This window comes from Salmo trutta, chromosome 14 (genome assembly GCF_901001165.1).
Source record: "Salmo trutta chromosome 14, fSalTru1.1, whole genome shotgun sequence".
In the NCBI taxonomy this organism is placed as follows: Eukaryota; Metazoa; Chordata; class Actinopteri; order Salmoniformes; family Salmonidae; genus Salmo; species Salmo trutta.
This window is the reverse complement of record NC_042970.1, coordinates 59,349,998-59,373,552: the sequence shown is the minus strand read 5'-3', so window position 1 is coordinate 59,373,552 and position 23,555 is coordinate 59,349,998. Positions and strand designations below refer to the sequence as shown.

Below are 23,555 nucleotides of genomic sequence, written 5' to 3'. Positions count from 1 at the left end.
TATGGATTTTTCCCGCTTTCAATTTTTATTTTCCAAAAAAACACATTCTGTGACGTGCTCAGTTTTTTGGCGGCATGAAGCTTTCATTAGACCAATGAAATTGCCAAACGGGTTAAGGTCAAACAACTTTTTTGTTTACTGTTTAGATTAAATCGAGCGCTCTCAAACTTCCCATCATTCTGATTACGGTAATCATTTTGTCACCCTCATCATGGCAAAGACACGGAGAAATGCATATGATGCAGCTTTCAAGTTGAAGGCGATTGATCTGGCTGTTGGAAAAGGAAATAGAGCTGCTGCACGGGAACTTGGTCTTAATGAGTCGATGATAAGATGTTGGAAACAGCAGCATGAGGAATTGACTCAGTGCAAAAAGACAACTAAAGCTTACTGCTAATTTTACATTTTTTGTTACAAGCCGTGTTTTGTTAAAGCCTATTTATTTTTGTTACAAGCCGTGTTTCGTTAAAGCCTGTGTAAAGTTCATTTGTTTCAATGTACCGGTAGGCACCTGTGGCTTATAGACATTTATTTATGTTATAAATAATATTTTTTTTTTAATTTAGTGGGTGCGGCTTATATTCATGTGCGCTTAATTGTCCGGAAATTACGGTAAATACAATTCACACACTTAAAGAGAACATCCTTGGTCCTCCCTACTGCCTCTGATCTGGCTGACTCACTAAACACAAATGCTTAGTTTGTAAATGATGTCTGCATGTTGTAATGTGCCCCTGGCTTAATATAAGCAATTTGAAATTATTTATACTTTTGATACTTAAGTATATTTAAAACCAAATACTTAGACTTTTACTCAAGTAGTATTTACTGGGTGACTTTTACTTGAGTCATTTTCTATTAAGGTATCTTTATGTTTACTCAAGCATGAAAATGTGATACTTTTCCCACCACTGCCTCAACTAAGGTGTTGGTCTTCCATCCCTTATCACTAGAAAATAATACTTTGAAAATGGTTTCAGATACAATTTGTTACCCATATTGATCTGCTTACATTGCCTCTATACAATTTAGGAAGTTTTTAAAAATGGCAGTCTAAAGCTTTCATCCTGCCTACACACCAATAAATAACTCAGATGCCATCTATCGACTGTAGCAGTAAAACGAACGTGACATCCATAGGCAGGAGTGAGCTACATAACTTAAAATAAAATAAAAATTAAGACAGTTGAAGCTCATTTACTGCATTTGTATACAATTTAAAATCTCAAAAATGCTATTTGGAGAACAGAATTTAAAATAATAATATGTACCCAGCCATTATCACATTGACTGCTGTAGCTTCATTCACCTCAGTCGATCTACAAACATAGCCTATTAGCTATACCATTAGCCGCTACACGAGGGATCTGTTAGCAGAAGACGTTTGCAGTTTAAAAAGCTAATTTCCTGCAATTCTACATATTTTGCCTTGACTATTATATCTAAGGGAGTGTGATTAACAGAATCAGTGGGGGCCCCCGGAGGTCAGGGGCCCTGGACATGAGCCAATCCGCGGAAAAAATAAAATAAAAATTCAGCAAAAAAAGAAATGTCCCTTTTTCAGGACCCTGTATTTCAAAGATAATTCATAAACATCCAAATAACTTCACAGATCTTCATTGTAAAGGGTTTAAACACTGTTTCCCATGCTTGTTCAATGAACCATAAACAATTAATGAACATGCACCTGTGGAACAGTCGTTAAGACACTAACAGCTTACAGACGGTAGGCAATTAAGGTCACAGTTATGAAAACTTAGGACACTAAAAGGGGCCTTTCTACTGACTCTGAAAAACACCAAAAGAAAGATTCCCAGGGTCATGCTCATCTGCGTGAATGTGCCTTAGGCATGCTGCAAGGAGGCATGAGGACTTCAGATGTGGCCAGGGCAATAAATTGCAATGTCCGTACTGTGAGACGCCTAAGACAGCGCTACAGGGAGACAGGACGGACAGCTGATCAACCTCGCAGTGGCAGACCACGTGTAACAACACCTGCACAGGATCGGTACATCCAAACATCACACCTGCGGGACAGGTACAGGGTGGAAACAACTGCCCGAGTTACACCAGGAACGCACAATCCCTCCATCAGTGCTCAGACTGTCCGCAATAGGCTGAGAGGCTGGACAGGGCTTGTAGGCCTGCTGTAAGGCAGTTCCTCACCAGACATCACCGGTAACAACGTCGCCTATGGGCACAAACCCACCGTCGTTGGACCAGACAGGACTGGCAAAAAGTGCTCTTCACTGACAGACGAGTCACGGTTTTGTCTCACCAGGGGTGATGGTCAGATTCACGTTTATCGTCGAAGGAATGAGCAATACACCGAGGCCTGTACTCTGGAGCGGGATCAATTTGGAGGTGGAGGGTCCATCATGGTCTGGGGCGGTGTGTCACAGCATCATCGGACTGAACTTGTCATTGCAGGCAATCTCAACACTGTGCATTACAGGGAAGACATCCTCCTCCCTCATGTGGTACCCTTCCTGCAGGCTCATCCTACATGACCCTCCAGCATGACAATGCCACCAGCCATACTGCTCGTTCTGTGCGTGATTTCCTGCAAGACAGGTATGTCAGTATTCTGCCATGGCCAGCGAAAAGCCCAGATCTCAAACCCATTGAGCACGTCTGGGACCTGTTGGATCGGAGGGTGAGGGCTAGGGCCATTCCCCCCCAGAAATGTCCGGGAACTTGCAGGTGCCTTGGTGGAAGAGTGGGGTAAGATCTCACAGCAAGAACTTGCAAATCTGGTGCAGTCCATGAGGAGATGCACTGCAGTACTTAATGCAGCTGCTGGCCACAGCAGATAATTTTACTTTTGATTTTGACCCCCCCTTTATTCAGGGACACATTCTATTTGTTAATCACATGTGTGGAACTTGTTCAGTTTATGAGATGTTGAATCTTATATTCATACAAATATTTACACATGTTAAGTTTGCTGAAAATAAACGCAGTTGACAGTGAGAGGACGTTTCTTTTTTTTGTTGCCGAGTTTAGTTTCCCACATTGCATTTTGGCCCAAAACCTAACTTTTGGTGAATTTTCCTCTTCTGCAAGTATTTGGTCACTACTGAGATGACACACTGAAATGAGTCCTGAGACAAAATCAGTTAAGAACCACTGCCCTATAGATTATTCAACTTTTCATGCATATTTTCCAGTATGTACTACAACAGTACTAGACTCAGCTTTACCAACTCCATCACCCCAGTCACAGCCACCTCCATGTCACATGCACCCCCATTAATCATCATCACAGTCATCATTATCAAACAACGCATCTGGTAAATAAACTCAAAAATATGAAACCATGGCCATATTTCAACCCAAGGCACTTTATAGAGCAGAGCATTGGACAGTCAATAAAGTGTATTTTAACAGGTAATCAACGCTAGATCTGACATTCGCAGGGATCCATGAAAGGAATCACTGCAAACGCCTGGGAAATTGCATTTAAATTACGCCTTTGTCAGGTGTCCAACGCACATTGGATTGAATCCTGGCATGACTGACGGTTACACCTGGAGGCCTATGGAAGTCTTATAGAAGATGTGATTGTAAAGTAATTTAACTTATAAATATATCTCATGATCTTAGTTCATCCATCATACCCCATCAGAAGACAATGTAATTGAAAACAAATACTATATCCTCATAACATAGTTAAAACTATACTTCGATAGTATAGCTCTTTCTATGAATTTGAACGTGGTTACATTTCTCCAGCCCAATTGCTCAACTGTTTATCGAAACAAAATGGTTGGGTTGCCCATTCCGTTACTTTCAAATCCTGGATTGCCCCTTTAAAAAAAAAAAACAGGGAAAAGAAATCAACCGGCATTCAAATGGGAAACAAAATGTTCTTTATTTACAAAACAACTGGAAAGTTGCAGTAGGCATTTCCCTAAGAATAAAATAGTCATCACAAATTTAAAGGCTGTTCCAAAGCTACTATTAAAAACAAATGAGACAAGAATTCCAACAGTAAATAAAAGGGGTCCAAAGTGTCCTCAAAGCGGTCTCTCCACTTCCATCACCAGCGCCTTAGATCAGGTCAGCCACTGAGGAGAAAATATTTTATGTTAATGACAGCAATCTAATGTCAATGTCCATTTTGTAAAAGAACCCCAGGTCTTAAATGGCCCCAAATCTGTAAACCCAGTATATGGTTGAAACAAAAATGTACATTTAGTTGCTTGAACAACCAAAACATCAATACTAAACAAATCAACATTGACAATTAAATATTCAGGCAGAAGATTAACAAATGCTAATTTACCGTTCATTGGCATTTCATCGATCTGTGTGGAATAGTACTGCTCAATGTCACGGAGAATACGGATGTCGTCGTTCTTCACAAAGTTGATGGCCACACCCTTGCGGCCATAACGACCCGATCGGCCAATCCTATGAAGAGGAGAGGTTGAGGGACAAAAACACCAGTAAATGTTTGCCCCGACAAGCCGATTTTTGCTTGTTCCGGCTATGGGGGCCAGAAGCTTCTGGAAAGAGATTGGGGAGGTAGAGGATAGATGCGGTAAAGAGGTCAACGGAATGCAGACAATTGTGGAGAGAAGGATGCTTGATTGGCCTACATTCAACAAATCTGATCTAATATGTAAAATCTGTTATGATTGATGTATTTTAACAGGACCACAATGTGGTTATTAAAATCCAATTTGGATATATTTGGCTGCTTCCGCTGCATAACATTTAGAATTTGTCCCTTTCCAAGTTTAGAAAACGTGACTGCTAAATGCTAACTTCCATTTGTATAAGCTGGTAGCATAGCTAGCATACAGAAATCTGTTGTAATAGTCAATCATTTTTTAAAAACTGTAATGCAGTTGATTGATGACAACATGTACTTGGGTTGATATTCAAACAAGCACTATACGCTGATTTTTAACTCAACATAGTATGAAATACACAAACTGCCTAAATGTAGGCACATTTCTCTGGGAGGCAATGGGGAGATTCAGGATGGAGATACAGGTGAGAAACCAGTGGAGCCCTTTTTGCTTAATGCTATCTTGGCTGAGCTCCTATGTCAAGCACCGGGAAACGGACTCCAACATCTGAAGAGGTAAGGTCTTGTATTTTCGTTTAGCTAGTTGCTCGCAATTAGCTGGATGGCTATAGCGATTAGCTTTGAAATCACTACAAGTGGTGCCGTGCAGACCAATTTATTGTATGCGTATGACAGCTCGCCGAAGCATGAATACTCTGGCTTCTGCAGAATCCGCTTCGCTGTAACCACTGCAGATGTTGGATTGAACATATATTAAAAAAAATATCTGCTTTTAGTGTCCTGCGAGAGTGAACAGAGAAACAGTACTCGACCTCTGCTACTCTCTGGGCTTTACTGTGGCACTGGAATGGAACCCACAGCTCACACTGAGGACTGAGCCAGGTTACGAACAGTGCAAAAAGGATGATTTTCCTCGACCGAATAGCCACATTGCATACTTAATATCGCTTAGTTTCTATAGTTGTTCTCTGAGCTGGGCAGCCAGACGTACCTGTGGATGTACAGCTCTCTGTTGTTGGGCAGGTCGTAGTTGATGATGAGGGACACCTGGGGCACATCCAGACCTCGGGCCCACACATCAGTTGAGATAAGCACTCGGCTATTGGGGGGGGGGGGGAAGAGGAGAGATCCATGTTAGGCCAAACCAAGGTCGTATTCACTTGGAACCGAACGGGCTCAAACAAGGAAAGACTATCTGAACTTCGCAAAACATTTTACACCAATTAAAAACGACCCAAGTCAACCCCTGGGAGATTTAAAAGAACAATGCGTAGACATGTTCCCAGAGAGTGAACAGATAAACGGTACAAGACGTACTGGACCCCTGCCACTCTCTGGGCTTCACTGTGGCACTGGAATGGAACCCACAGCTCACACTGAGGACTGAGCCAGGTTACGAACAGTGCAATAAAGAATGTCCGTTTAAGTGTTTAGTCCACTAGTACGCTTTACCTAGTGTGGGAAACTGTCCGGTATTGTATAGGAAAGACAACATTCTAGATCAGGTGGACCAGAAAGAATCCACACGACACAGTACATTGTCATGTAATAGGATCTAAATGTTCCTCCCGCTAAGAGAGTCAAACAACTGTCCAAACAACTAAGCTAAGCTCTCTGGCCATCACAAGATGGACACGACTCTAGATTACACAGCTACATGTGCAAATTGTTGGTGAAGGCACCCTTTAGCAACAGTAAAAATGAATGAGTATAAGACGAGCTTCTACTTTATCATAGAAGTATGACACAGTAACTACTGACACGAGAGCACATTCACTATTGATAAATATTGACCCAGTGATCATATACCCAAAATGTAAAAAAAAAAAAAAAAAAATACATAAGACAAATACACTCAAATCTTATAGAATAGCCTTCAAATATTCATTGGGATGCTAAAAACACTATTTCAACATTATTACCTGGCGCCGGACCGGAACTCTTTCATGATGGACTCTCTCTCCTTCTGGGGCATGTCTCCATGCATGGAGGAAACAGTGAAGTTGGCCTCCCTCATCTTCTCAGTCAGCCAGTCAACCTACCGCAAGCAGAACGAGGACAGATAGAGGCTCAGGCCAAACTCATGAAAATGCATTTCAGGGATCATGCCAAAACATGCTCCCTGAAATATGCAATGTAGGGTATCGGGTGCCATTTAGGACTTGTCATGTTCCCAGAGAGTGAACAGAGAAACGGTACAAGACGTACTGGACCCCTGCTACTCTCTGGGCTTTACTGTGGCACTGGAATGGAACCCACAGCTCACACTGAGGACTGAGCCAGGTTACGAACAGTGCAAACAAAGATTTGCTTGACATTCATCGGTGTGATGGGCAAGATCAATGAGAGGTTAAAGAAAGGCTGTCATTCTTCATTTGTCAAACTAACAATGTCAAAGCATGTTTTGCCCCGGGGAGACGGAAGCGCTGAGACCTCTTCTTTTAGTTTAATTTCATAAAAATCTATTTAAAAAAAATAAAAAATTAATAATAATAATTACAATGGTGGGCATTTGAAAGAATATATTTTGTTATGATACACAACTGAAAAACTAAACGTTACATATTCCACAAACAAACATCTTCGTGTTGGGACATTGACAGTGCTTATAAATTACCTGCTAAATAGTTGCTTTAAAAAAAAAAAAAGTCAAGTACACATTACTGATTGAATACAAACCTTTAATGGCGTACTCCTGACCATCCCTATTTCTTACCACTACATATAGGCAAAGGGAGACAGTACTCACTAGGAGGAAAAACATACAATAACTATCAACAGCTGCCAACAACCCAAGTAGTTTCTCCTAGGCACAGATCTAGGGTCAGCTTCCCCTCCCCTTCCCTAATCCTAACCTTAACCATTATTGGGGGAAATGCAAAACTAACCAAAAATCTGTGTTTAGGGGCAACTTGGCAATACATGTAACTTGGTTTTAGTTGTGTACAGACCTTCCGCTTGGTGTTGCAGAAGATGACAGCCTGCGTGATGGTGAGGGTGTCATACAGGTCACACAGGGTGTCAAACTTCCACTCCTCCCTCTCTACTGCCACGAAGAACTGCTTGATGCCCTCCAGAGTCAACTCATCACTGGGAGAGGGAAAAGGGGTTAACTAGGTATTGGACCTCTTCTGCTGCTAAAGGAACAAAGGCTTTTTCCAGTGAGTGCAGGTCTTCCTATTCCAGTTAACTCGGTTCTTCCCATATAAATATTTTCTAGGCAGGGTGCAAAGGCCCCAAAAAGAACCACCATAAAAAAAGAAAGGAGAGCAGCATGTAGTTTGCCATGACAGGGGGTTTTGGTTCATGTTCCCAGGGAGTGAACAGAGAAACGGTACAAGACGTACCAGACCCCTGCCACTCTCTGGGCTTTACTGTGGCACTGGAATGGAACCCACAGCTCACACTGAGGACTGAGCCAGGTTACGAACAGTGCAATAAAGAAAGATTTCCTTGACTAGCGAATATAATAGTCGGAAATACTTATATATAAGATGGAATATTTCGCCCTTCTCCTCTGAAAGGTCCCACAGGAAAGGTAGAGGGCCTTTTCGATTTAAGCATGGCTGATTCTCTGATGACTATATGAGGTTTGTATTCAGACTAAGTACATGTATTCAGACTAAGCTGGTCCCAAATCACTCCCTCGCCCCTAATCCCTGGATAATTGCAGATGTGTAGGGTCTGGATACATATAAGCAGCTCAGTGGTGGAGCATCCACTATATTGCTTCCACCGTACAGACCTGCAGAAACTAAGGGTTAGGGACATGGGGTAGAGAGCGATTTAGGACCGGCTGATTTACACCCCCCCCCCCCAAACCGTATACATTACACAATGCTGCCGCCTAGAATACACAACTTGAACAAGTCTAACTCCAGGAACAAGGTAGCCTGGTTGAACCAGCCTGGTCATCATTCTCAACACAGCGATCAGGCTGGTTCCACTAGGCTAGAAACCATGGGTGGTACTGCCTAATATATACAGCCGAGTAATGCTTGACTCACCGTTTGACCAGGATGCGGATGGGGTCGGTCATGAACTTGTTGGTCATCTCCAGGATCTCGTGGGGCAGCGTGGCGCTGATCAGACACACCTGGGTGGCGGGTGGCAGGTACCGGTACACGTCGTAGATCTGCTCTTTGAAACCTGCCGGACGGTTAAGGGAAAGCTGTTCAGTATCCCCTTCATATTACACCTAGACTTCCAGGGAAACGTCACGCAGACCGTCACAACAACTTTCCTGTGCGAAAGTGTCTGAGCCCAAGTGTCCCTGCCTGCCGTGGGATGCAGACAGGTAGGGATAGTAGGAAACTTGTCGATTTGTAAGTCGCTCTGGATAAGAGCGTCTGCTAAATGACTTAAATGTAATGTAAATGTTGATGTGTGCAGGGGGAACGACAAAGCGGCACTGAACAAGCTGCACTGTAACTTATCCTGCTTTACCATGAGACCTCGTTGTTGTTGTTTAGGAGAGACCAGAAACAAACAACTGGCAGACGTCTTTCACGTCATCTCAGAAATGCACAATAGCGTGTCTGGCTTACCCTTGTTGAGCATTTCGTCTGCTTCGTCCAGCACCAGCATCTTGATGGCACGTGTCCTCAAACTCCTCCTGCGGATCATATCTAAAGAACAGAGAGAGAGCAGTGCCTGCATTAGTCAGCCTGCATTAGTCAGCCTGCAGTGGGAAAATGGAGGGAACTCTACTCAAATCATACACGATCCTTGCGGCGACTACAGTGAGCCTAATTCATGATTGTCTGCTCATGCATATTTTCTAGTTACCTTCCTTTGAAATTAAATGTTCTGGTCTCAGGTAAATCGTGATTTATTTATTTTTTAGATCAGGAGACTGTAGTGGGACCTTAAGTCATTGATTTATCATCGTTCTTTCCCCTGTCTGTGTTACAGGGGGGGGGGGGGTCATGTTCCCAGAGAGTGAACAGAGCAACGGTACAAGACGTACAGGACCTCTGCCACTCTCTGGGCTTTACTGTGGCACTGGAATGGAACCCACAGCTCACACTGAGGACTGAGCCAGGTTACGAACAGTGCAAAAATGATTATTTTCTCGACTTCTACTTTTGGGGCGGCAGGTAGCCTAGTGGTTAGAGCGTTAGGCCAGTAACCCGAAAGGTTGCTGGATCGAATTCCCGAGTTGACAAGGTAAAAATCTGTCCTTCTGTCCCTGAACAAGGCAGTTAACCCACTGGTCCCCGGTAGGCCGTCATTGTAAATAAGAATTTGTTCTTAACTGACTTGCCTAGTTAAATAAAAATATATATTGTTGTTCTGAGTATGCAGAGTAGCCTCATTACATAAGGTACAAACAGTTTCAACGAAGGCAGATCAAGACTGAACCCACAAAGTGAAACAGCGAAATTCAGTTTTGATCCTGTGACAGAATTCTGAGATATTAAATGTCTAGTCTGCTTAGCTGGGCAGACACAGACGTTCATAACGGTGGATGGGAGATGGATACTAGAAGGTTAGGGTCCAGGGAACTCACCAAACACTCTCCCAGGGGTCCCTGCTACTACGTGCTGGCCATAGTCCAGTTTGCGGATGTCCTCACCCACGTTTGTCCCTCCGATGCAGGAATGACACTGTACGTTCATGTAGTCACCGAGGGCCAGGAGCACCTTGGGGGTGGGGGGGGGGGTTAACATTGAATATTAGGAGATAATTAGGAGATAATGGCTGTGTCCCAATTTTCTCCCAATCCTTTGACAGTGTTCTGATCTGGGCAGCATTCAGTCGGCATAGAACAGGACAAAACGTTTTGAAACTGAGGGAAACAGGGAGGTACTATCTGAACATAAAGAAAACACTTGTTCCCATTTTCCATTGCACAGCATTTAGAAGTATTTGCTACAGTGTTTCCAAGTGAACAGGACTCCGAACCTGTCCAATAGAAACACTTTGTTTTAATACATTTTGCTACTGTGTGCCCTACTGAACACGACCCTCATCTTCCAAAACAGTTTTTCTCCAGTCCATCATAAGACACTTGATATTCAGTCACATACCTTCTGTATCTGTCCAGCCAACTCTCTGGTGGGAGCCAGGATCAGTGCCTGGGTTTCACGCACCTGTCACAAAAAGAACAAATAATAATATTTTGCTCACTCTGTCCAAACTCCACATATTCAGAGTGCGAGAAAATTTCACAAGAAAATGTTGTTGGATGATCCAAAACGGCTATGTGATGATAACGGCTCATCAGTACCTACAACAGGGCTTGTTTTCATGTAGCCTCTCAAAGTAAGAGTGGTGATCTAGGATCTCATCCTACATGTTCATATACCATTATTCATTATGATCTAAAAGGAAAAACTGATAATAGATCAGCACTCCTACTCTGAGATGCCCTAGTCTGCACATACCAACAACCTTACTCAAATACCTGAATGTCAAGACACTGCAGCACTGATACGCAAAATGTGGCAGTCTTTCCTGTTCCTGACTGAGACCTAAAAGAAAGAAAGAAGTGTTGCAAAACAGAGAAAGATGGTATTCAACAGCCACTATTAAACATTTGAACAAGGGCCCAAAAGACAATGGTTTGCAACAGAATCCAATTAATGAATACACCCCTGGTGAATAGCCAAAGTTCCAAACATTTAACTATATCTTTAGTCTGTAGCTCAGGACGTTGTGATTCTCTAGTATAAACAGTCACTACTTACTGTGCAATGACATCTCTACCCTTGATGATCTGTTTAATTGCTCTTTGTTGGATTGCGGAAGGCTTCTCGAATCCTGAGAATAAGAAATAAAAGGTGGTTAATTATGTAGGCCCATGACACACTTTCCAGTGAAATATTTCAATAAACATTACATACTATTCATGTAATCCTTTGAGCAACAGGAAAATATAGCTGGTAGTTCTGAATATTTTTCCTGTTGTGCAGACTTACTGTCAAATTGTATTAGCACTGGCTAGATCAGATTGCGCTACAAGTAGAGCAAAATGCTCACACACAAAAATATTAAATCAACAAGTGAGGAAAATGCAACATGTACTAAATACTAAATGGGGTGGAGCGTGCCAGTTAGCTAATATCAGCTAACTTAGGTAACGTTAGCGAGTTAACTCGGTTTAACGAAGCTAATTAACTAGCTAACGTTAGCAAGGTAGTTGGCTAACTAAAGAAAAACAAATAGAACATTCTGGCTTTTCTTTTCATTACAATACTCGCAGTATGTGTTTGTTCTGGGTGTGGAACTGAGTCATGAAGCACAGAAAATGAGTCCAAATAACTTACTTGGGTAGCTGCCTATATGGGCCCACTGTACCAAACGAAACCCAGGACCTACCGTATGCGTAGATCCCACGGAGGAGATCCTCTCGTAGGCCCATTGTGTCGAAGGTAGGCGTAACATCGACCTCCTCGCTGGTCTCAAACTCGATCTTGGTCATGTCTTCCTCCTTCAATAGACGCCTCGTGCGTGGTACGGTGGCTACTTCCATGGCTTCTGTGAGCGTTTTCACAAAATACGAAGGAAATCGACAACTTCACCAACTCGAGTTGTGCTGCGAGAAGTAGAAAAAAAGACCGCCGCATGCGTCGCTTTAGTGACGCCGTAAGCAAGAGACAATTATTTGCGTGACCAGTAAAGGTGTACCAAAGATTTTTTATGAGTAAATCAAGATAGACCACAACTTGTTGTTTCCAATGGAAACAAATGAGTCAGAGTGGGCAGAACAAACAAGGAGGTGGGCAGAGCCAAGCACGCGCTAGCGATATCCTATAGGCGCGTTCTAGTATCTATCTGCATATATCTGTTACGGAAGGCCTACTCTGAAGTGCCCGTGTGCAATAACTCAATTCTCCTCTGCTCTTCTTCTAAACAGCGCGATTTTTAAAAACGTTTGAAAAGGGTAAAGTCTACAAAACTTAGTCCATTCTGTTCATAACATATTCTAGTTAGCGACCAGAAAACTTTATTGAGATCAAATGTTTAATCGATGAGAAATGTGCAGAATGTCGGCCAAACTACATCCCCTCCCATATTGAGTGGAAATGCCAACCGGATGCTTCACATTTATACATCCAGTGAAATATCTGTCTCATTGTTCTATGCAGAAATCGATCCGCCATTTCCTGGTTGCGAACTAGGAATATATGCCGCGTTCACATACTAGTCGGGACTAGAAAACTCGGAACATTTCTGACTTGCTAACTGGTTGAACACAGCAGCAAATCAGAAAATTCAGAGTTTCCTAGTTCTGACTAGCACAGGAACGTGGCAATACAGAGAAGGAACTGTCAGATGCTTCATAATAGCCCGGAAGTAAAGCCGCACTAGGAGCCAAATTTGAAATGGAATAAATAGATTGAATACATGAAGCAGGTTGGAAAAAATCGCATTAAAACACGGTTAAAAATTTCTGAAGGTCTGTCATCACCATTCATGTAATATATTAAATGTATACATCAGACGGTTTCACGGTTACATATCCAATTTCAATCTTATAGCAACCCTATGCTTGGTATGACTGTTATGGGTAGAGCAGACTATTCGATATGCGCTTAATTTACATATTTATATACCCAAAATTTCTAACCTCATCCCTTACATGTATATTTATTGGAGTTCCAATCCAAACACCCTCCATATTATCTTGGTTCAATTTATCTCCAGCGACTTCTTTGTATAAATTGAAATGATAGTTTAATCTATTCAACTCATCTTGATTTCTGATTATGACATCATCGGCATAAGCATGTGCGACAATGGGCTGTCTAGAGCTGGTGATAGTACCTTGAATACTTAGATCTTCTTTAATTCGCTCTAGGAGAGGGCTAATAGCTATTACATGCTATTACATGACCTGTGCTAAGTGGGCAACCCTGCTTCACCCCCCTTCAATTTCAAAAGGTTCGGTTAGGAACCCATTTACATTAACTTGGACAGTAGATCGGCATACAGTAACTTAATCATATCAATTAATGGACTTGGGAACCCATAACATTTCATTACAAACCATCAATATTCACATGAAACATTAAAAGCTTTTTTCTCAACAAGACACAAAATGTAGAAATCAAATTATGATGTGGATGTAGTAATATCTTTCACTGTACAGATGTTGTCCCACATGAAACGCCCTTTGCTCTTTTTCTATTATGGTATCAAGAACCCCATTTAGTCTGTTCATTGTTATTTTCGGTAATATCTTAATAGTCTACATTTATTAATAATAGTCAATGGGATGTATTCATTGATGCCAAGGGAAGCCAGGCTTCCACAAAAAAAATTGTCCAAAAAAATAAATCAATGTATCCTTCTTCTCTCTGTGTTTCATAATTTTCCTTCAGCGCCCTTCTGTCTCTGTATGTGTTGCCCATCTATCTGATGCTATCTGGTCAAAAAGAGTATGACATTGTTGCCGCCCGTAGCATTGAATGCAAGTGAAGCCAGCGAGCATCATTGAGCGAAACAGTGAGCTCAACTGGGAATGGTCCTGGCTCACCAAAAAAAAAAAGTGTGAAGGGAAGCCAGTTTGGATTTAGCTTCACACCAATCACATCACATCAAAAGCCAAACATCATAAACTGAAACATTTTGAATTGTTGCATCTCGTTCTGTTATTGTCCTCCGGTGGCTAGATAGCTAGCAATGATTTTTTAAAATTCCATTCTTTTACTTTTAGATTTGTGTGTATTGTGTATTGTTAGATATTACGCAGTGTTGGAGCTAGGAACACAAGCATTTCGTTACACCTGCACTAACATCTGCTAAACATGTGTATGCGACCAATAACATTTGATTTGATGTGATTCTCTATACTGGCAAATTATTATTATTGCGATTCTGATCCAACCATGAATTCATACATTGTTCCACTGGCCTGAGAGGATGGAAATTCAATATGTACAGTACCAGTCAAAAGTTTGGACACACCTACTAATTCCAGGGTTTTCTTTATTTTTTACTATTTTCTACATTGTACAATAATAGTGAAGACATCAAAACTATGAAATAACACATGGAATCATGTAGTAACCAAAAAAGTGTTAAACAAATCAAAATATATTTTATATTTGAGATTCTTCAAAGTAGCCACCCTTTGCCTTGATGACAGCTTTGCACACGCTTGGCATTCTTTCAACCAGCTTCATAAGGTTGTCACCTGGAATACATTTCAATTAACAGGTGTGACTTATTAAAAGTTAATTTGTGGAATTTCTTTCCTTCTTAATGCGTTTAAGCCAATCATTTGTGTTGTGAAACGGTAGGGGTGGTATACAGAAGATAGCCCTATATGGTAAAATACCAAGTCCATATTATGGCAAGAACAGCTCAAATAAGCAAAGAGAAACGACAGTCCATCATTACTTTTAGACAATACATAACATATCAATAACTTTGAAAGTGCAGTTGCAAAAACCATCAAGCGCTATGATGAAACTAGCTCTCATGAGGACCGCCACAGGAAAGGAAGACCCAGAGTTACCTCTGCTGCAGAGGATAAGTTCACTAGAGTTAACTGCACCTCAGATTGCAGCCCAAATAAATGCTTCACAGAGTTCAAGTAACAAACACATCTCAACATCAACTGTTCAGAGGAGACGGCGTGAATCAGACCTTCATGGTTGAATTTCTGCAAAGTGACCACTACTAGGGGCGGCAGGTAGCCTGGTGGGTACGAGTGTTGAGCCAGTAACCGGAAGGTTGCTGGATCGAATCCCCGAGCTAACAAGGTAAAAATCTGTCGTTCTGCCCCTGAGCAAGGCACTGTTCCCCAGGCGCCAATGACATGGATGTCGATTAAGGCAGCCCTCGCACCTCTCTGATTCAGAGGGGTTGAGTTAAATGCATAAGACACATTTCAGTTGTACAACTGACTAGGTATCCCTCTTTCCCCTAAAGGACACCAATAATAAGAAGAGACTTGCTTGGGCCAAGAAACACAAGCAATGAACATTAGACAGGTGAAAAACTGTGATTCGGTCTGATGAGTACAAAGTGTTTTTTTTTGGTTCCAACCACCAAGACTTTCTGATGCACAGAGTACGTGAACGGATGATGTCCGCATGTGTGGTTCCCACCGTGAAACATGGAAGAGGTGTGATGGTGCTTTGCTGGTGATACTGTCTGTGATTGATTAAGAATTCAAGGCACACTTAACCAGCATGTCTACCACAGCATTCTGCAGCGAAACGCCATCCCATCTGGTTTGCGCTTATTGGGACGATCATTTATTTTTCAACAGGACAAGTACCCAAAGCACACCTCCAGGCTGTGTAAGGGCTATTTGACCAATGAGAGTGATGGAGTGCTGCATCAGATGACCTGGCCTCAACAATCACCCGACCTCAACCCAATTGAGATGGTTAGGGATCAGTTGGACCGCAGAGTGAAGGAAAAGCAGCCAACAAGTGCTCAGCATATGTGGTAACTCCTTCAAGGACTGTTGGGAAAAGCATTCCTCATGAAGGTGGTTGAGAGAATGCCAAGAGTGTGCAAAGCTGTCATCAAGGCAAAGTGTGGCTACTTTGAAGAATATAACATATATTTTGATTTGTTGAACACGTTTTTGGTTACTACATGATTCCATATGTGTTATTTCATAGTTTTGATGTCTTCAATATTATTCTACAATGTAGTAAATAGTAAAGAAGAAAAAAAACGAATGAGTAGGTGTGTCCAAACTTTTGACTGGTACTGTAGCTAGATGTTAACTAGCTTGCTCTACATTGCACATTAAATAAAATTAGACTAGCGAACAAGCATTTTAGCCAGGTAGCTTAGGACAAGGAGGATGGCATTGGTGTTTCTCTACAAGTAGGGCGAGTCAACATGTTTTTCTACTTAGGCACACACACAGAGAACATGGACAGCCACATGATATTTAGCTTACATTGATTGGACTAAATTGTTTTTGGTATCTTTTAGTTGTCACCGTAGTAGACTAAGCATAAGCGATTTGATAATGTTGAAATGGTACTGGATTAGTGGAGGCAGCTCCTGTTTTCTTTGAAACTAGTGATCTAAATCAATAGTTGTTTAGTAGTCCGAAAATGTGGGAAACATTAACTTGATTGACCATGCTGTCGGTCATATTACTGTGTTACATGCAATATGATTTATGGACTCCTCCAAATAGATGTTGCTCTCCGGTTTAATGATGAAACTAAGGCGTTCAATTTATTTTGCCACTGTCTTCTTATTGTTTCTGGTTTATGCCTTGATCACACCTACAGTATTTTTGCGTTTTGGTACACCAGAAGTACAACAACACTTTGATCACACCAACAGCATTATTGCTCAAAATGTTAAGCAGCATCATCTGGATATGTATGCAACAAAAGCTCAACATTCACCTTCTGCTACCATTTCTGTCAAGCTGAATGAATCCAACCTATGCACCACACAGAACGCACTGAAACTGCCTCTGCAAGGCAAATGCTGCAAGGCAAACGCAGCGTTCCATTGGAACAGAATGTAAAAAAAAAAAGTGTACAAATTATTTAACTGGGCAAGTCAGTTAAGAACAAATTCTTATTTACAATGACGGCCTACACCGGCCAAAGCCTAACCAGGACAACGCTGGGTCAATTGTGCGCCGCCCTATGGGACTCCAGATCACGGCAGGTTGTGATACAGCCTGGAATTGAACCGGGGTCTGTAGTGACGCCTCTAGCACTGAGATACAGTGCCTTAGACCGCTGCGCCACTCGGGAGCCCATAATATGGTCATTCTTTTTCAGTTTGTTTCATACAGGAAGCGGGGAAATATTGGTGACCAACTACAAACATTTTTATTCATACATTTCAATTGAAGAATAGATATTTGACATAGGTGACAATGGTTAACAGTCAAAAACCATCTCAGAAGATGTTAAAGTGGTAGAGAATGTGGGTATAAAGCTGTGTGTGTCTTTGTTCAGGCAAGCCAAGTGACAGAAAGTGGTGCTTGCCATTCAAGGATTCGCCCAAAAGTAAATTATCATTAATACCTAAACAGTTTGTTGTTGCTTTCCCTCATGATGGCAATGGTTGAGCCCAAGAGAACCACACCGATAAATACTGGCTTGATGATTTCCTTTTTAAAAACCACACTTGTGCAGTTCTACTAACACCCAACATGCAGAGCAGATTTCTAAAATATGGGTTAAACAGGTTTTGATATGATCGTTTTTCTTCCATTTGGTGCCTAAGGAACACAACACAGATAGTTAAATCTTCAAAATCCTGGAATATGTCTACGACAATCTAGACTGGCATAGGGTATGATACTGTAAGTAGGTACTAAGACAATGTCCTTCAATATTGAAATCGTAACCAGCATCCTGAAAACACCCCCTTACAATTGGGGTAATAGTTCAGTAGTTGATGGGAAATACAGTACTATCTATGCAGCAACACAGCAAGTGCTGTAGATTCACACAGAGAAGAGAAAAAGTGCCTGCGTCAGTCTTCCAGATTAACCTTGTGACGTTCTAAAGTAATTCCTTAACCTACAGAATGATAGGGCATTACCTAAACCAGTGATGGTATCCTGCCAGTGTATCAGCCCACTCTAGCACAGCATAGAAGTGTAGCACAGTCAAGCTACATGGCATTCAGTCCAGAGTCATAGATGTACAAATCTGTGAATCTGACATAAGCTTGATTTTGAAAGGTAATGCTTTGTTTCTGTGTGTATCTGAGCGTAATATATACAGTTCAAGTCTGAAGTTTACATACACTTAGGTTGGAGTCACTAAAACTCATTTTTCAACCACTTCACAAATTTCTTGTTAACAAACTATAGTTTTGGCAAGTCGTTTAGGACATCTACTTTGTGCATGACACAAGTCATTTTTCCAACAATTGCTTATAGACAGATAATTTCACTTACAATTAATTGTATTACTATTCCAGTGGGTCAGAAGTTTAGATACACTAAGTTGACTATGCCTTTAAACAGCTTGGAAAATTCCAGAAAATGATGACATGGCTTTAGAAGCTTCTGATAGGCTAATTGACATCATTTGAGTCAATTGGAGGTGTACCTGTGGATGAATTTCAAGGCCTACCTTCAAACTCAGTGCCTCTTTGCTTGACATCATGGGAAAATCCAAAGAAATCAGCCAAGACATCAGAATTTTTTTTTTTAAACCTCCACAAGTCTGGTTCATCCTTGGGAGCAATTTCCAAATGCCTGAAGGTACCACATTCATCTGTACAAACAATAGTACGCAAGTATAAACACCATGGGACCACGCAGCCGTCATACCGCTCAGGAAGGAGACGCGTTCTGTCTCCTAGAGATGAACGTACTTTGGTGCGAAATGTGCAAATCAATCCCAAAACAGCAAAGGACATTGTGAAAATGCTGGAGGAAACAGGTACAAAAGTATCTATATCCACAGTAAAACGAGTCCGATATCAACATAACCTGAAAGGCTGCTCAGCAAGGAAGAAGCCACTGCTCCAAAACCACCATAAAAATGCCAGACTACGGTTTGCAACTACACATGGGGGACAAAGATCATTTTTGGAGGAATGTCCTCTGGTCTGATGAAACAAAAATATAACTGTTTGCTATAATGACCATCATTATGTTTGGAGGAAAAAGGGGGAGACTTGCAAGCCGAAGAACACCATCCCAACCGTGAAGCATGTGGGTGGCAGCATCATGTTGTGGGGGTGCTTTGCTGCAGGAGTGGGTGGTGCACTTCACAAAATAGATGGCTACATGAGGAAGGAAAATTATGTGGATATATTGAAGCAACAGCTCAAGGCATCAGCCAGGAAGTTAAAGCTTGGTCGCAAATTGGTCTTCCAAATGGACAATGACACCAAGCATACTTCCAAAGTTGTGGCAAAATGGTTTAAGAAGAACAAAGTCAAGGTATTGGAGTGGCCATCACGTCGCCCTGACCTCAATCCTATAGAAATTGTGGGCAGAGCTGAAAAAGTATGTGCGAGCAAGGCGGCCTACAAACCTGACTCAGTTACACCCGCTCTGTCAGGAGGAATGGGCCAAAATTCACCTAAATTATTGTGGGAAGCTTGTGGAAGGCTACCCGAAACGTTTGACCCAAGTTAAACAATTTAAAGGCAATGCTACCAAATACTATTTTAGTGTATGTAAACTTCTGACCCACTGGGAATGTGATGAAATAAATAAAAGCTGAAATAAATCTCTCTACTATTATTCTGACATTTCACATTCTTAAAATAAAGTGGTGATCCTAACCAACCTAAAACAGGGAATTTTTACTAGGATTAAATGTCAGGGATTGTGAAAAACTGAGTTTAAATGTATTTGGCTAAGGTGTATGTAAACTTCCGACTTCAACTGTATATATTTATTTAACTGTAGCATTATCAGCGAGTAGTTACTGGCATCAATTGCACATTTCCCCCCAGAAATGAAATAAAAATATATGATTACCCTAATGACAGCAACTGGTATTGTAACGTTATCATTCATATGCCAACATAAGACAAATATAAGTAATCAACATTAGGATGCACAGGGGGCTTAAAAGAGAATACACTCATAAGAAAAACAAAATATGAAAACCTCTTCAGATCAAATACATACAACCGGTATGTGCGCACACACTACACGACTGATTGAAATGTGAAGCTGTAGCCCCAGCAATATGTGGATATGTCAAGCCAGGAAACTATTGCAGAGAAAGAAAATAAAAGACAAATATACAAAGTAAAATGGCAGCACCACACCTCAATTCTCTGTAAAACCATTGTAAGTGTGTGCATTATCTTACAAGGTTTATTTAAAAAAAACAAAATGATTGCGGTGAAAAGGCAGTAATAAATAGGGGGTGGCAGTCTGTTGGCAAGGCGTCAGTGATCCCCTGGCGTGTGTGCATTCAAATGTGTGTCTGGGTAAAGCAGTCTATATGTGGCCGGGTCAATCGTCCTTTGAGTGATGGGCGTCCAGGTTGACCACTTGAAGCTCTGTGAGGTTGCTGCTGCTTGACTGCTGACCAATCACCATCTACAGGTCAAAATGAGAGGGATTAGGTGACAGTAATGTTGAGGTGAAAGTAATGTTCAGGTAACTGTAATGACAGTAGAGTTGTGGTGACAGACAGACATGGGTGTCATTACCGGGTGGAGCTGCACTGCTGACACAGGGATCTGAACTGTCCCAGGATGTCCTGTGAGGAACACCTGCGATACAGCACCTGGGGGGGGGAGAAAGAGTCCAATAGATGATTCGCACATATACGAGCTAGTAGAGTTGGCCGATATTACGAGAGTATCGTCTATTGAGGATGATCGACAGCCATCGTCGACAGTGACAACATCATGACATGACAGACGAGACTAAGGTAATTTCAACTTGACTGCATGCCACCATGCAGTAAAGAGCAGAGTCAGGCAGCACACAGCAGTGCATGGGTGACATTCAGAGAAAATTGCCTATATTCCTATTTGTTATATCCCATTTCAATAAATGTTATATTTACAGAATGCAAGAGAACAATGTAGACAGAGCTAAGAGTTTCACCGAAGCAGCACAAAATGTCCAGTCAGAATGTCCTCTCTCAAATGTCAGATGATCTGGACCAAAATCCGAAGTCTATTTCTATAGGATCGGACACGCTAAAAACTAATGATGGAGAGAAAAAAAAACAGTTACATTTTGCAATATTTTTGTACGACAGTATAGATATTTGACTCCAACTAGCTTGCGCTAACCGGCTCTACCTGCACCTAAACTCCGGTATTTGTTATCTTATAGCTGACTGATCAAAACTTGTTTCCTCATGCGCTCAAGTCTCTCTACAGCTAACATAGACTATACCAAACATTAGGAACACCTTCCTAATATTGAGTTGCATCCGTTTGCCCTCAGAACAGCCTCAATTTGTTGGGCATGGACTCTACAATTACATGCTATGAATATGGGACCAAATACTTACATTTTTAGTACTTTAATACACATAAGGGAATTTCGTCCCAATACTTTTGGTGCCCCAAATGGAGGAAGGGATTATGTACAAAAAGTGCTGTAATTTCTAAACGGTTCACCCAACATGGATGAAAATACCTGCAAATGATTATTGACAGTCTGCATTTTAACTTCATAGTCATTGTATCATTTCAAATCCAAATTCTTGAGTACTGAGCCAAAACAACAAAAAAGTTGTCAATGTACCAATACTTTTGAAGCTCACTGTATAATCAGCACCCTGTTAGGCCAGTTGTGGTGTCTGGACTCTGATTGGCTCACCGGGGTCATGGGACTGTGTATGGGCCGTCTGTGGGAAGGTGTTGAGCACGGTCAGACTGCCGTCGCCCAACGAAGTCGTAGGTGTGGCGTACATGACAGTGTGGGCGCCAGGGTACATCATGTGACCGCCCATGGATGAGGGCACCGAGGACGTGACGATGGTGGTGGGGAGGCTCACTGGAGCAGGGAGACAGGACAACACGGGGCAATGAGGTGTGCATATCAATATTCTGTAAGGTTCATTTCTACAATTATGAATGGTGACTTCAAGGTCATCGTGAAGAAGAAAACTACGTTAATAAAAAGGCGACTAAGACTAAAAATAGAGCCTGCATATCACTTGTACTGCAAGTACATGACATTTCTTTCAATTAGTTAGCTTTGGTTTTCAGATGGAATACTGTTGTTTGATCTCCTCACCTTAGTGATATTGACATTTCTCGGTTGTAGTGCCTTTCACATTTCTATATGCACCCTTCAAGTGGGATCAACACTATCCACATTTATGGCATCAAAACTATCCTAATCAGTACCTTTGAGTTTGGGAAAACTGTTTCACAACCAAATCTCTATTATAGAAGGTGGTCCAGACACCTTTGTGATTTCACGTTTTTGAGAAACACACAAAAGGGAATATAACATTGCGGATAAAGTTTGGAATGACAATTTCATTTGTACAACCTCTAAAGCTGCCGCGGTCATCTCCCTCTTCAAAAGGGGGAGACACTCTAGACCCAAACTGTTACAGACCTATATCCATCCTACCCTGCCTTTCTAAAGTCTTCAAAAGACAAGTTAAACAGATCACCGAACATTTTGAATCCCACCGTACCTTCTCTGCTATGCAATCTGGTTTCCGAGCTGGTCGTGGGTGCACCTCAGCCACGCTCAAGGTCCTAAACGATATCATAATCGCCATCGACAAAAGACAATACTGCGCAGCCGTATTCGTCGACCTGGCCAAGGCTTTCAACTCTGTCAATCACCGCATTCTTATAGGCAGACTCAACAGCCTTGGTTTCTCAAATGACTGCCTCGCCTGGTTCACCAACTACTTCTCAGACAGAGTTCAGTGTGTAAAATCAGAGGGCCTGTTGTCCAGACCTCTGGCAGTCTCTATGGGGGTGCCACAGGGTTCAATTCTCTGGCCGACTCTTTTCTCTGTATACATCAATGATGTCGCTCTTGCGGCTGGTGATTCTCTAATCCACCTCTACACAGACGACACCATTCTGTATACTTCTGGCCCTTCTTTGGACACTGTTAACTAGCCTTCAGACGAGCTTCAATGCCATACAACACTCCTTCCGTGGCCTCCATCTGATCTTAAATGCAAGTAAAACTAAGTGTATGCTCTTCAAACGATTTCTGCCCGCACCCTCCCGCCTGACAAGCATCACTACTCTGGACGGTTCTGACTTAGAATATGTGGACAACTACAAATACTAGGTGTCTGGTTAGACTGTAAACTCTCCTTCCAGACTCATATTAAGCAACCCAATCCAAAATAAAATCTAGAATCAGCTTCCTATTTCACAACAAAGCATCCTTCACTCATGCTGCCAAACATAGCCTCGTAAAACTGACTATCCTACCAATCCTTGACTTTGGCGATGTCATTTACAAAATAGCCTCCAACTCAGCAAATTGGATGCAGTCTATGACAGTGCCATCTGTTTCGTCACCAAAGCCCCATATATTACCCACCACTGTGACCTGTATGCTCTCGTTGGCTGGTCCTCGCTTTATATTCGTCGCAAACCCACTGGCTCCAGGTCATCTATAAGTCCTTATTAGGTA

At 41.8% G+C, this 23,555-nt stretch overlaps 2 protein-coding genes and 5 non-coding genes across 8 annotated transcripts in view; all 7 read right to left on the bottom strand.

Annotated features, from left to right (window-relative positions):
* Positions 1–3,849: 3,849 nt before the first annotated feature.
* LOC115208481 (eukaryotic initiation factor 4A-III) lies at positions 3,850–12,151 on the bottom strand. The gene is made up of 12 exons (XM_029776565.1): positions 11,864–12,151; positions 11,233–11,305; positions 10,950–11,016; positions 10,573–10,635; positions 10,053–10,185; positions 9,088–9,168; positions 8,548–8,689; positions 7,492–7,630; positions 6,463–6,578; positions 5,532–5,639; positions 4,289–4,416; positions 3,850–4,070 (listed from the first exon to the last, which is right to left on the bottom strand). Exons 1-12 carry the CDS (start codon positions 12,015–12,017, stop codon positions 4,054–4,056), a joined length of 1,221 nt encoding a protein of 406 aa, XP_029632425.1. The 5' UTR covers positions 12,018–12,151; the 3' UTR covers positions 3,850–4,053.
* On the bottom strand, positions 5,314–5,438 carry LOC115147950 (small nucleolar RNA SNORA54). Its single transcript, XR_003866531.1, has one exon. It is a non-coding gene; the product is annotated as a small nucleolar RNA SNORA54 (small nucleolar RNA).
* Positions 5,815–5,948, bottom strand: LOC115147951 (small nucleolar RNA SNORA54). Its single transcript, XR_003866532.1, has one exon. It is a non-coding gene; the product is annotated as a small nucleolar RNA SNORA54 (small nucleolar RNA).
* On the bottom strand, positions 6,706–6,839 carry LOC115147948 (small nucleolar RNA SNORA54). The gene has a single exon (XR_003866529.1). It is a non-coding gene; the product is annotated as a small nucleolar RNA SNORA54 (small nucleolar RNA).
* Positions 7,845–7,978, bottom strand: LOC115147946 (small nucleolar RNA SNORA54). The gene has a single exon (XR_003866527.1). It is a non-coding gene; the product is annotated as a small nucleolar RNA SNORA54 (small nucleolar RNA).
* Positions 9,467–9,600, bottom strand: LOC115147949 (small nucleolar RNA SNORA54). The gene has a single exon (XR_003866530.1). It is a non-coding gene; the product is annotated as a small nucleolar RNA SNORA54 (small nucleolar RNA).
* A 7,676-nt stretch (positions 12,152–19,827) lies between the features above and the next one.
* The window catches only part of LOC115208480 (serum response factor), a 31,309-nt gene continuing 27,581 nt past the window's right edge, over positions 19,828–23,555 (bottom strand). For both annotated transcript variants that reach the window (XM_029776562.1, XM_029776563.1), the window contains 3 exons: positions 21,756–21,932; positions 20,627–20,703; positions 19,828–20,513 (listed from right to left, as the gene is read on the bottom strand). In XM_029776562.1, the coding sequence (XP_029632422.1) occupies positions 20,427–20,513; positions 20,627–20,703; positions 21,756–21,932 (341 nt within the window). In that variant the 3' untranslated portion in view covers positions 19,828–20,426. The remainder of the gene's footprint in view (positions 20,514–20,626; positions 20,704–21,755; positions 21,933–23,555) is intronic.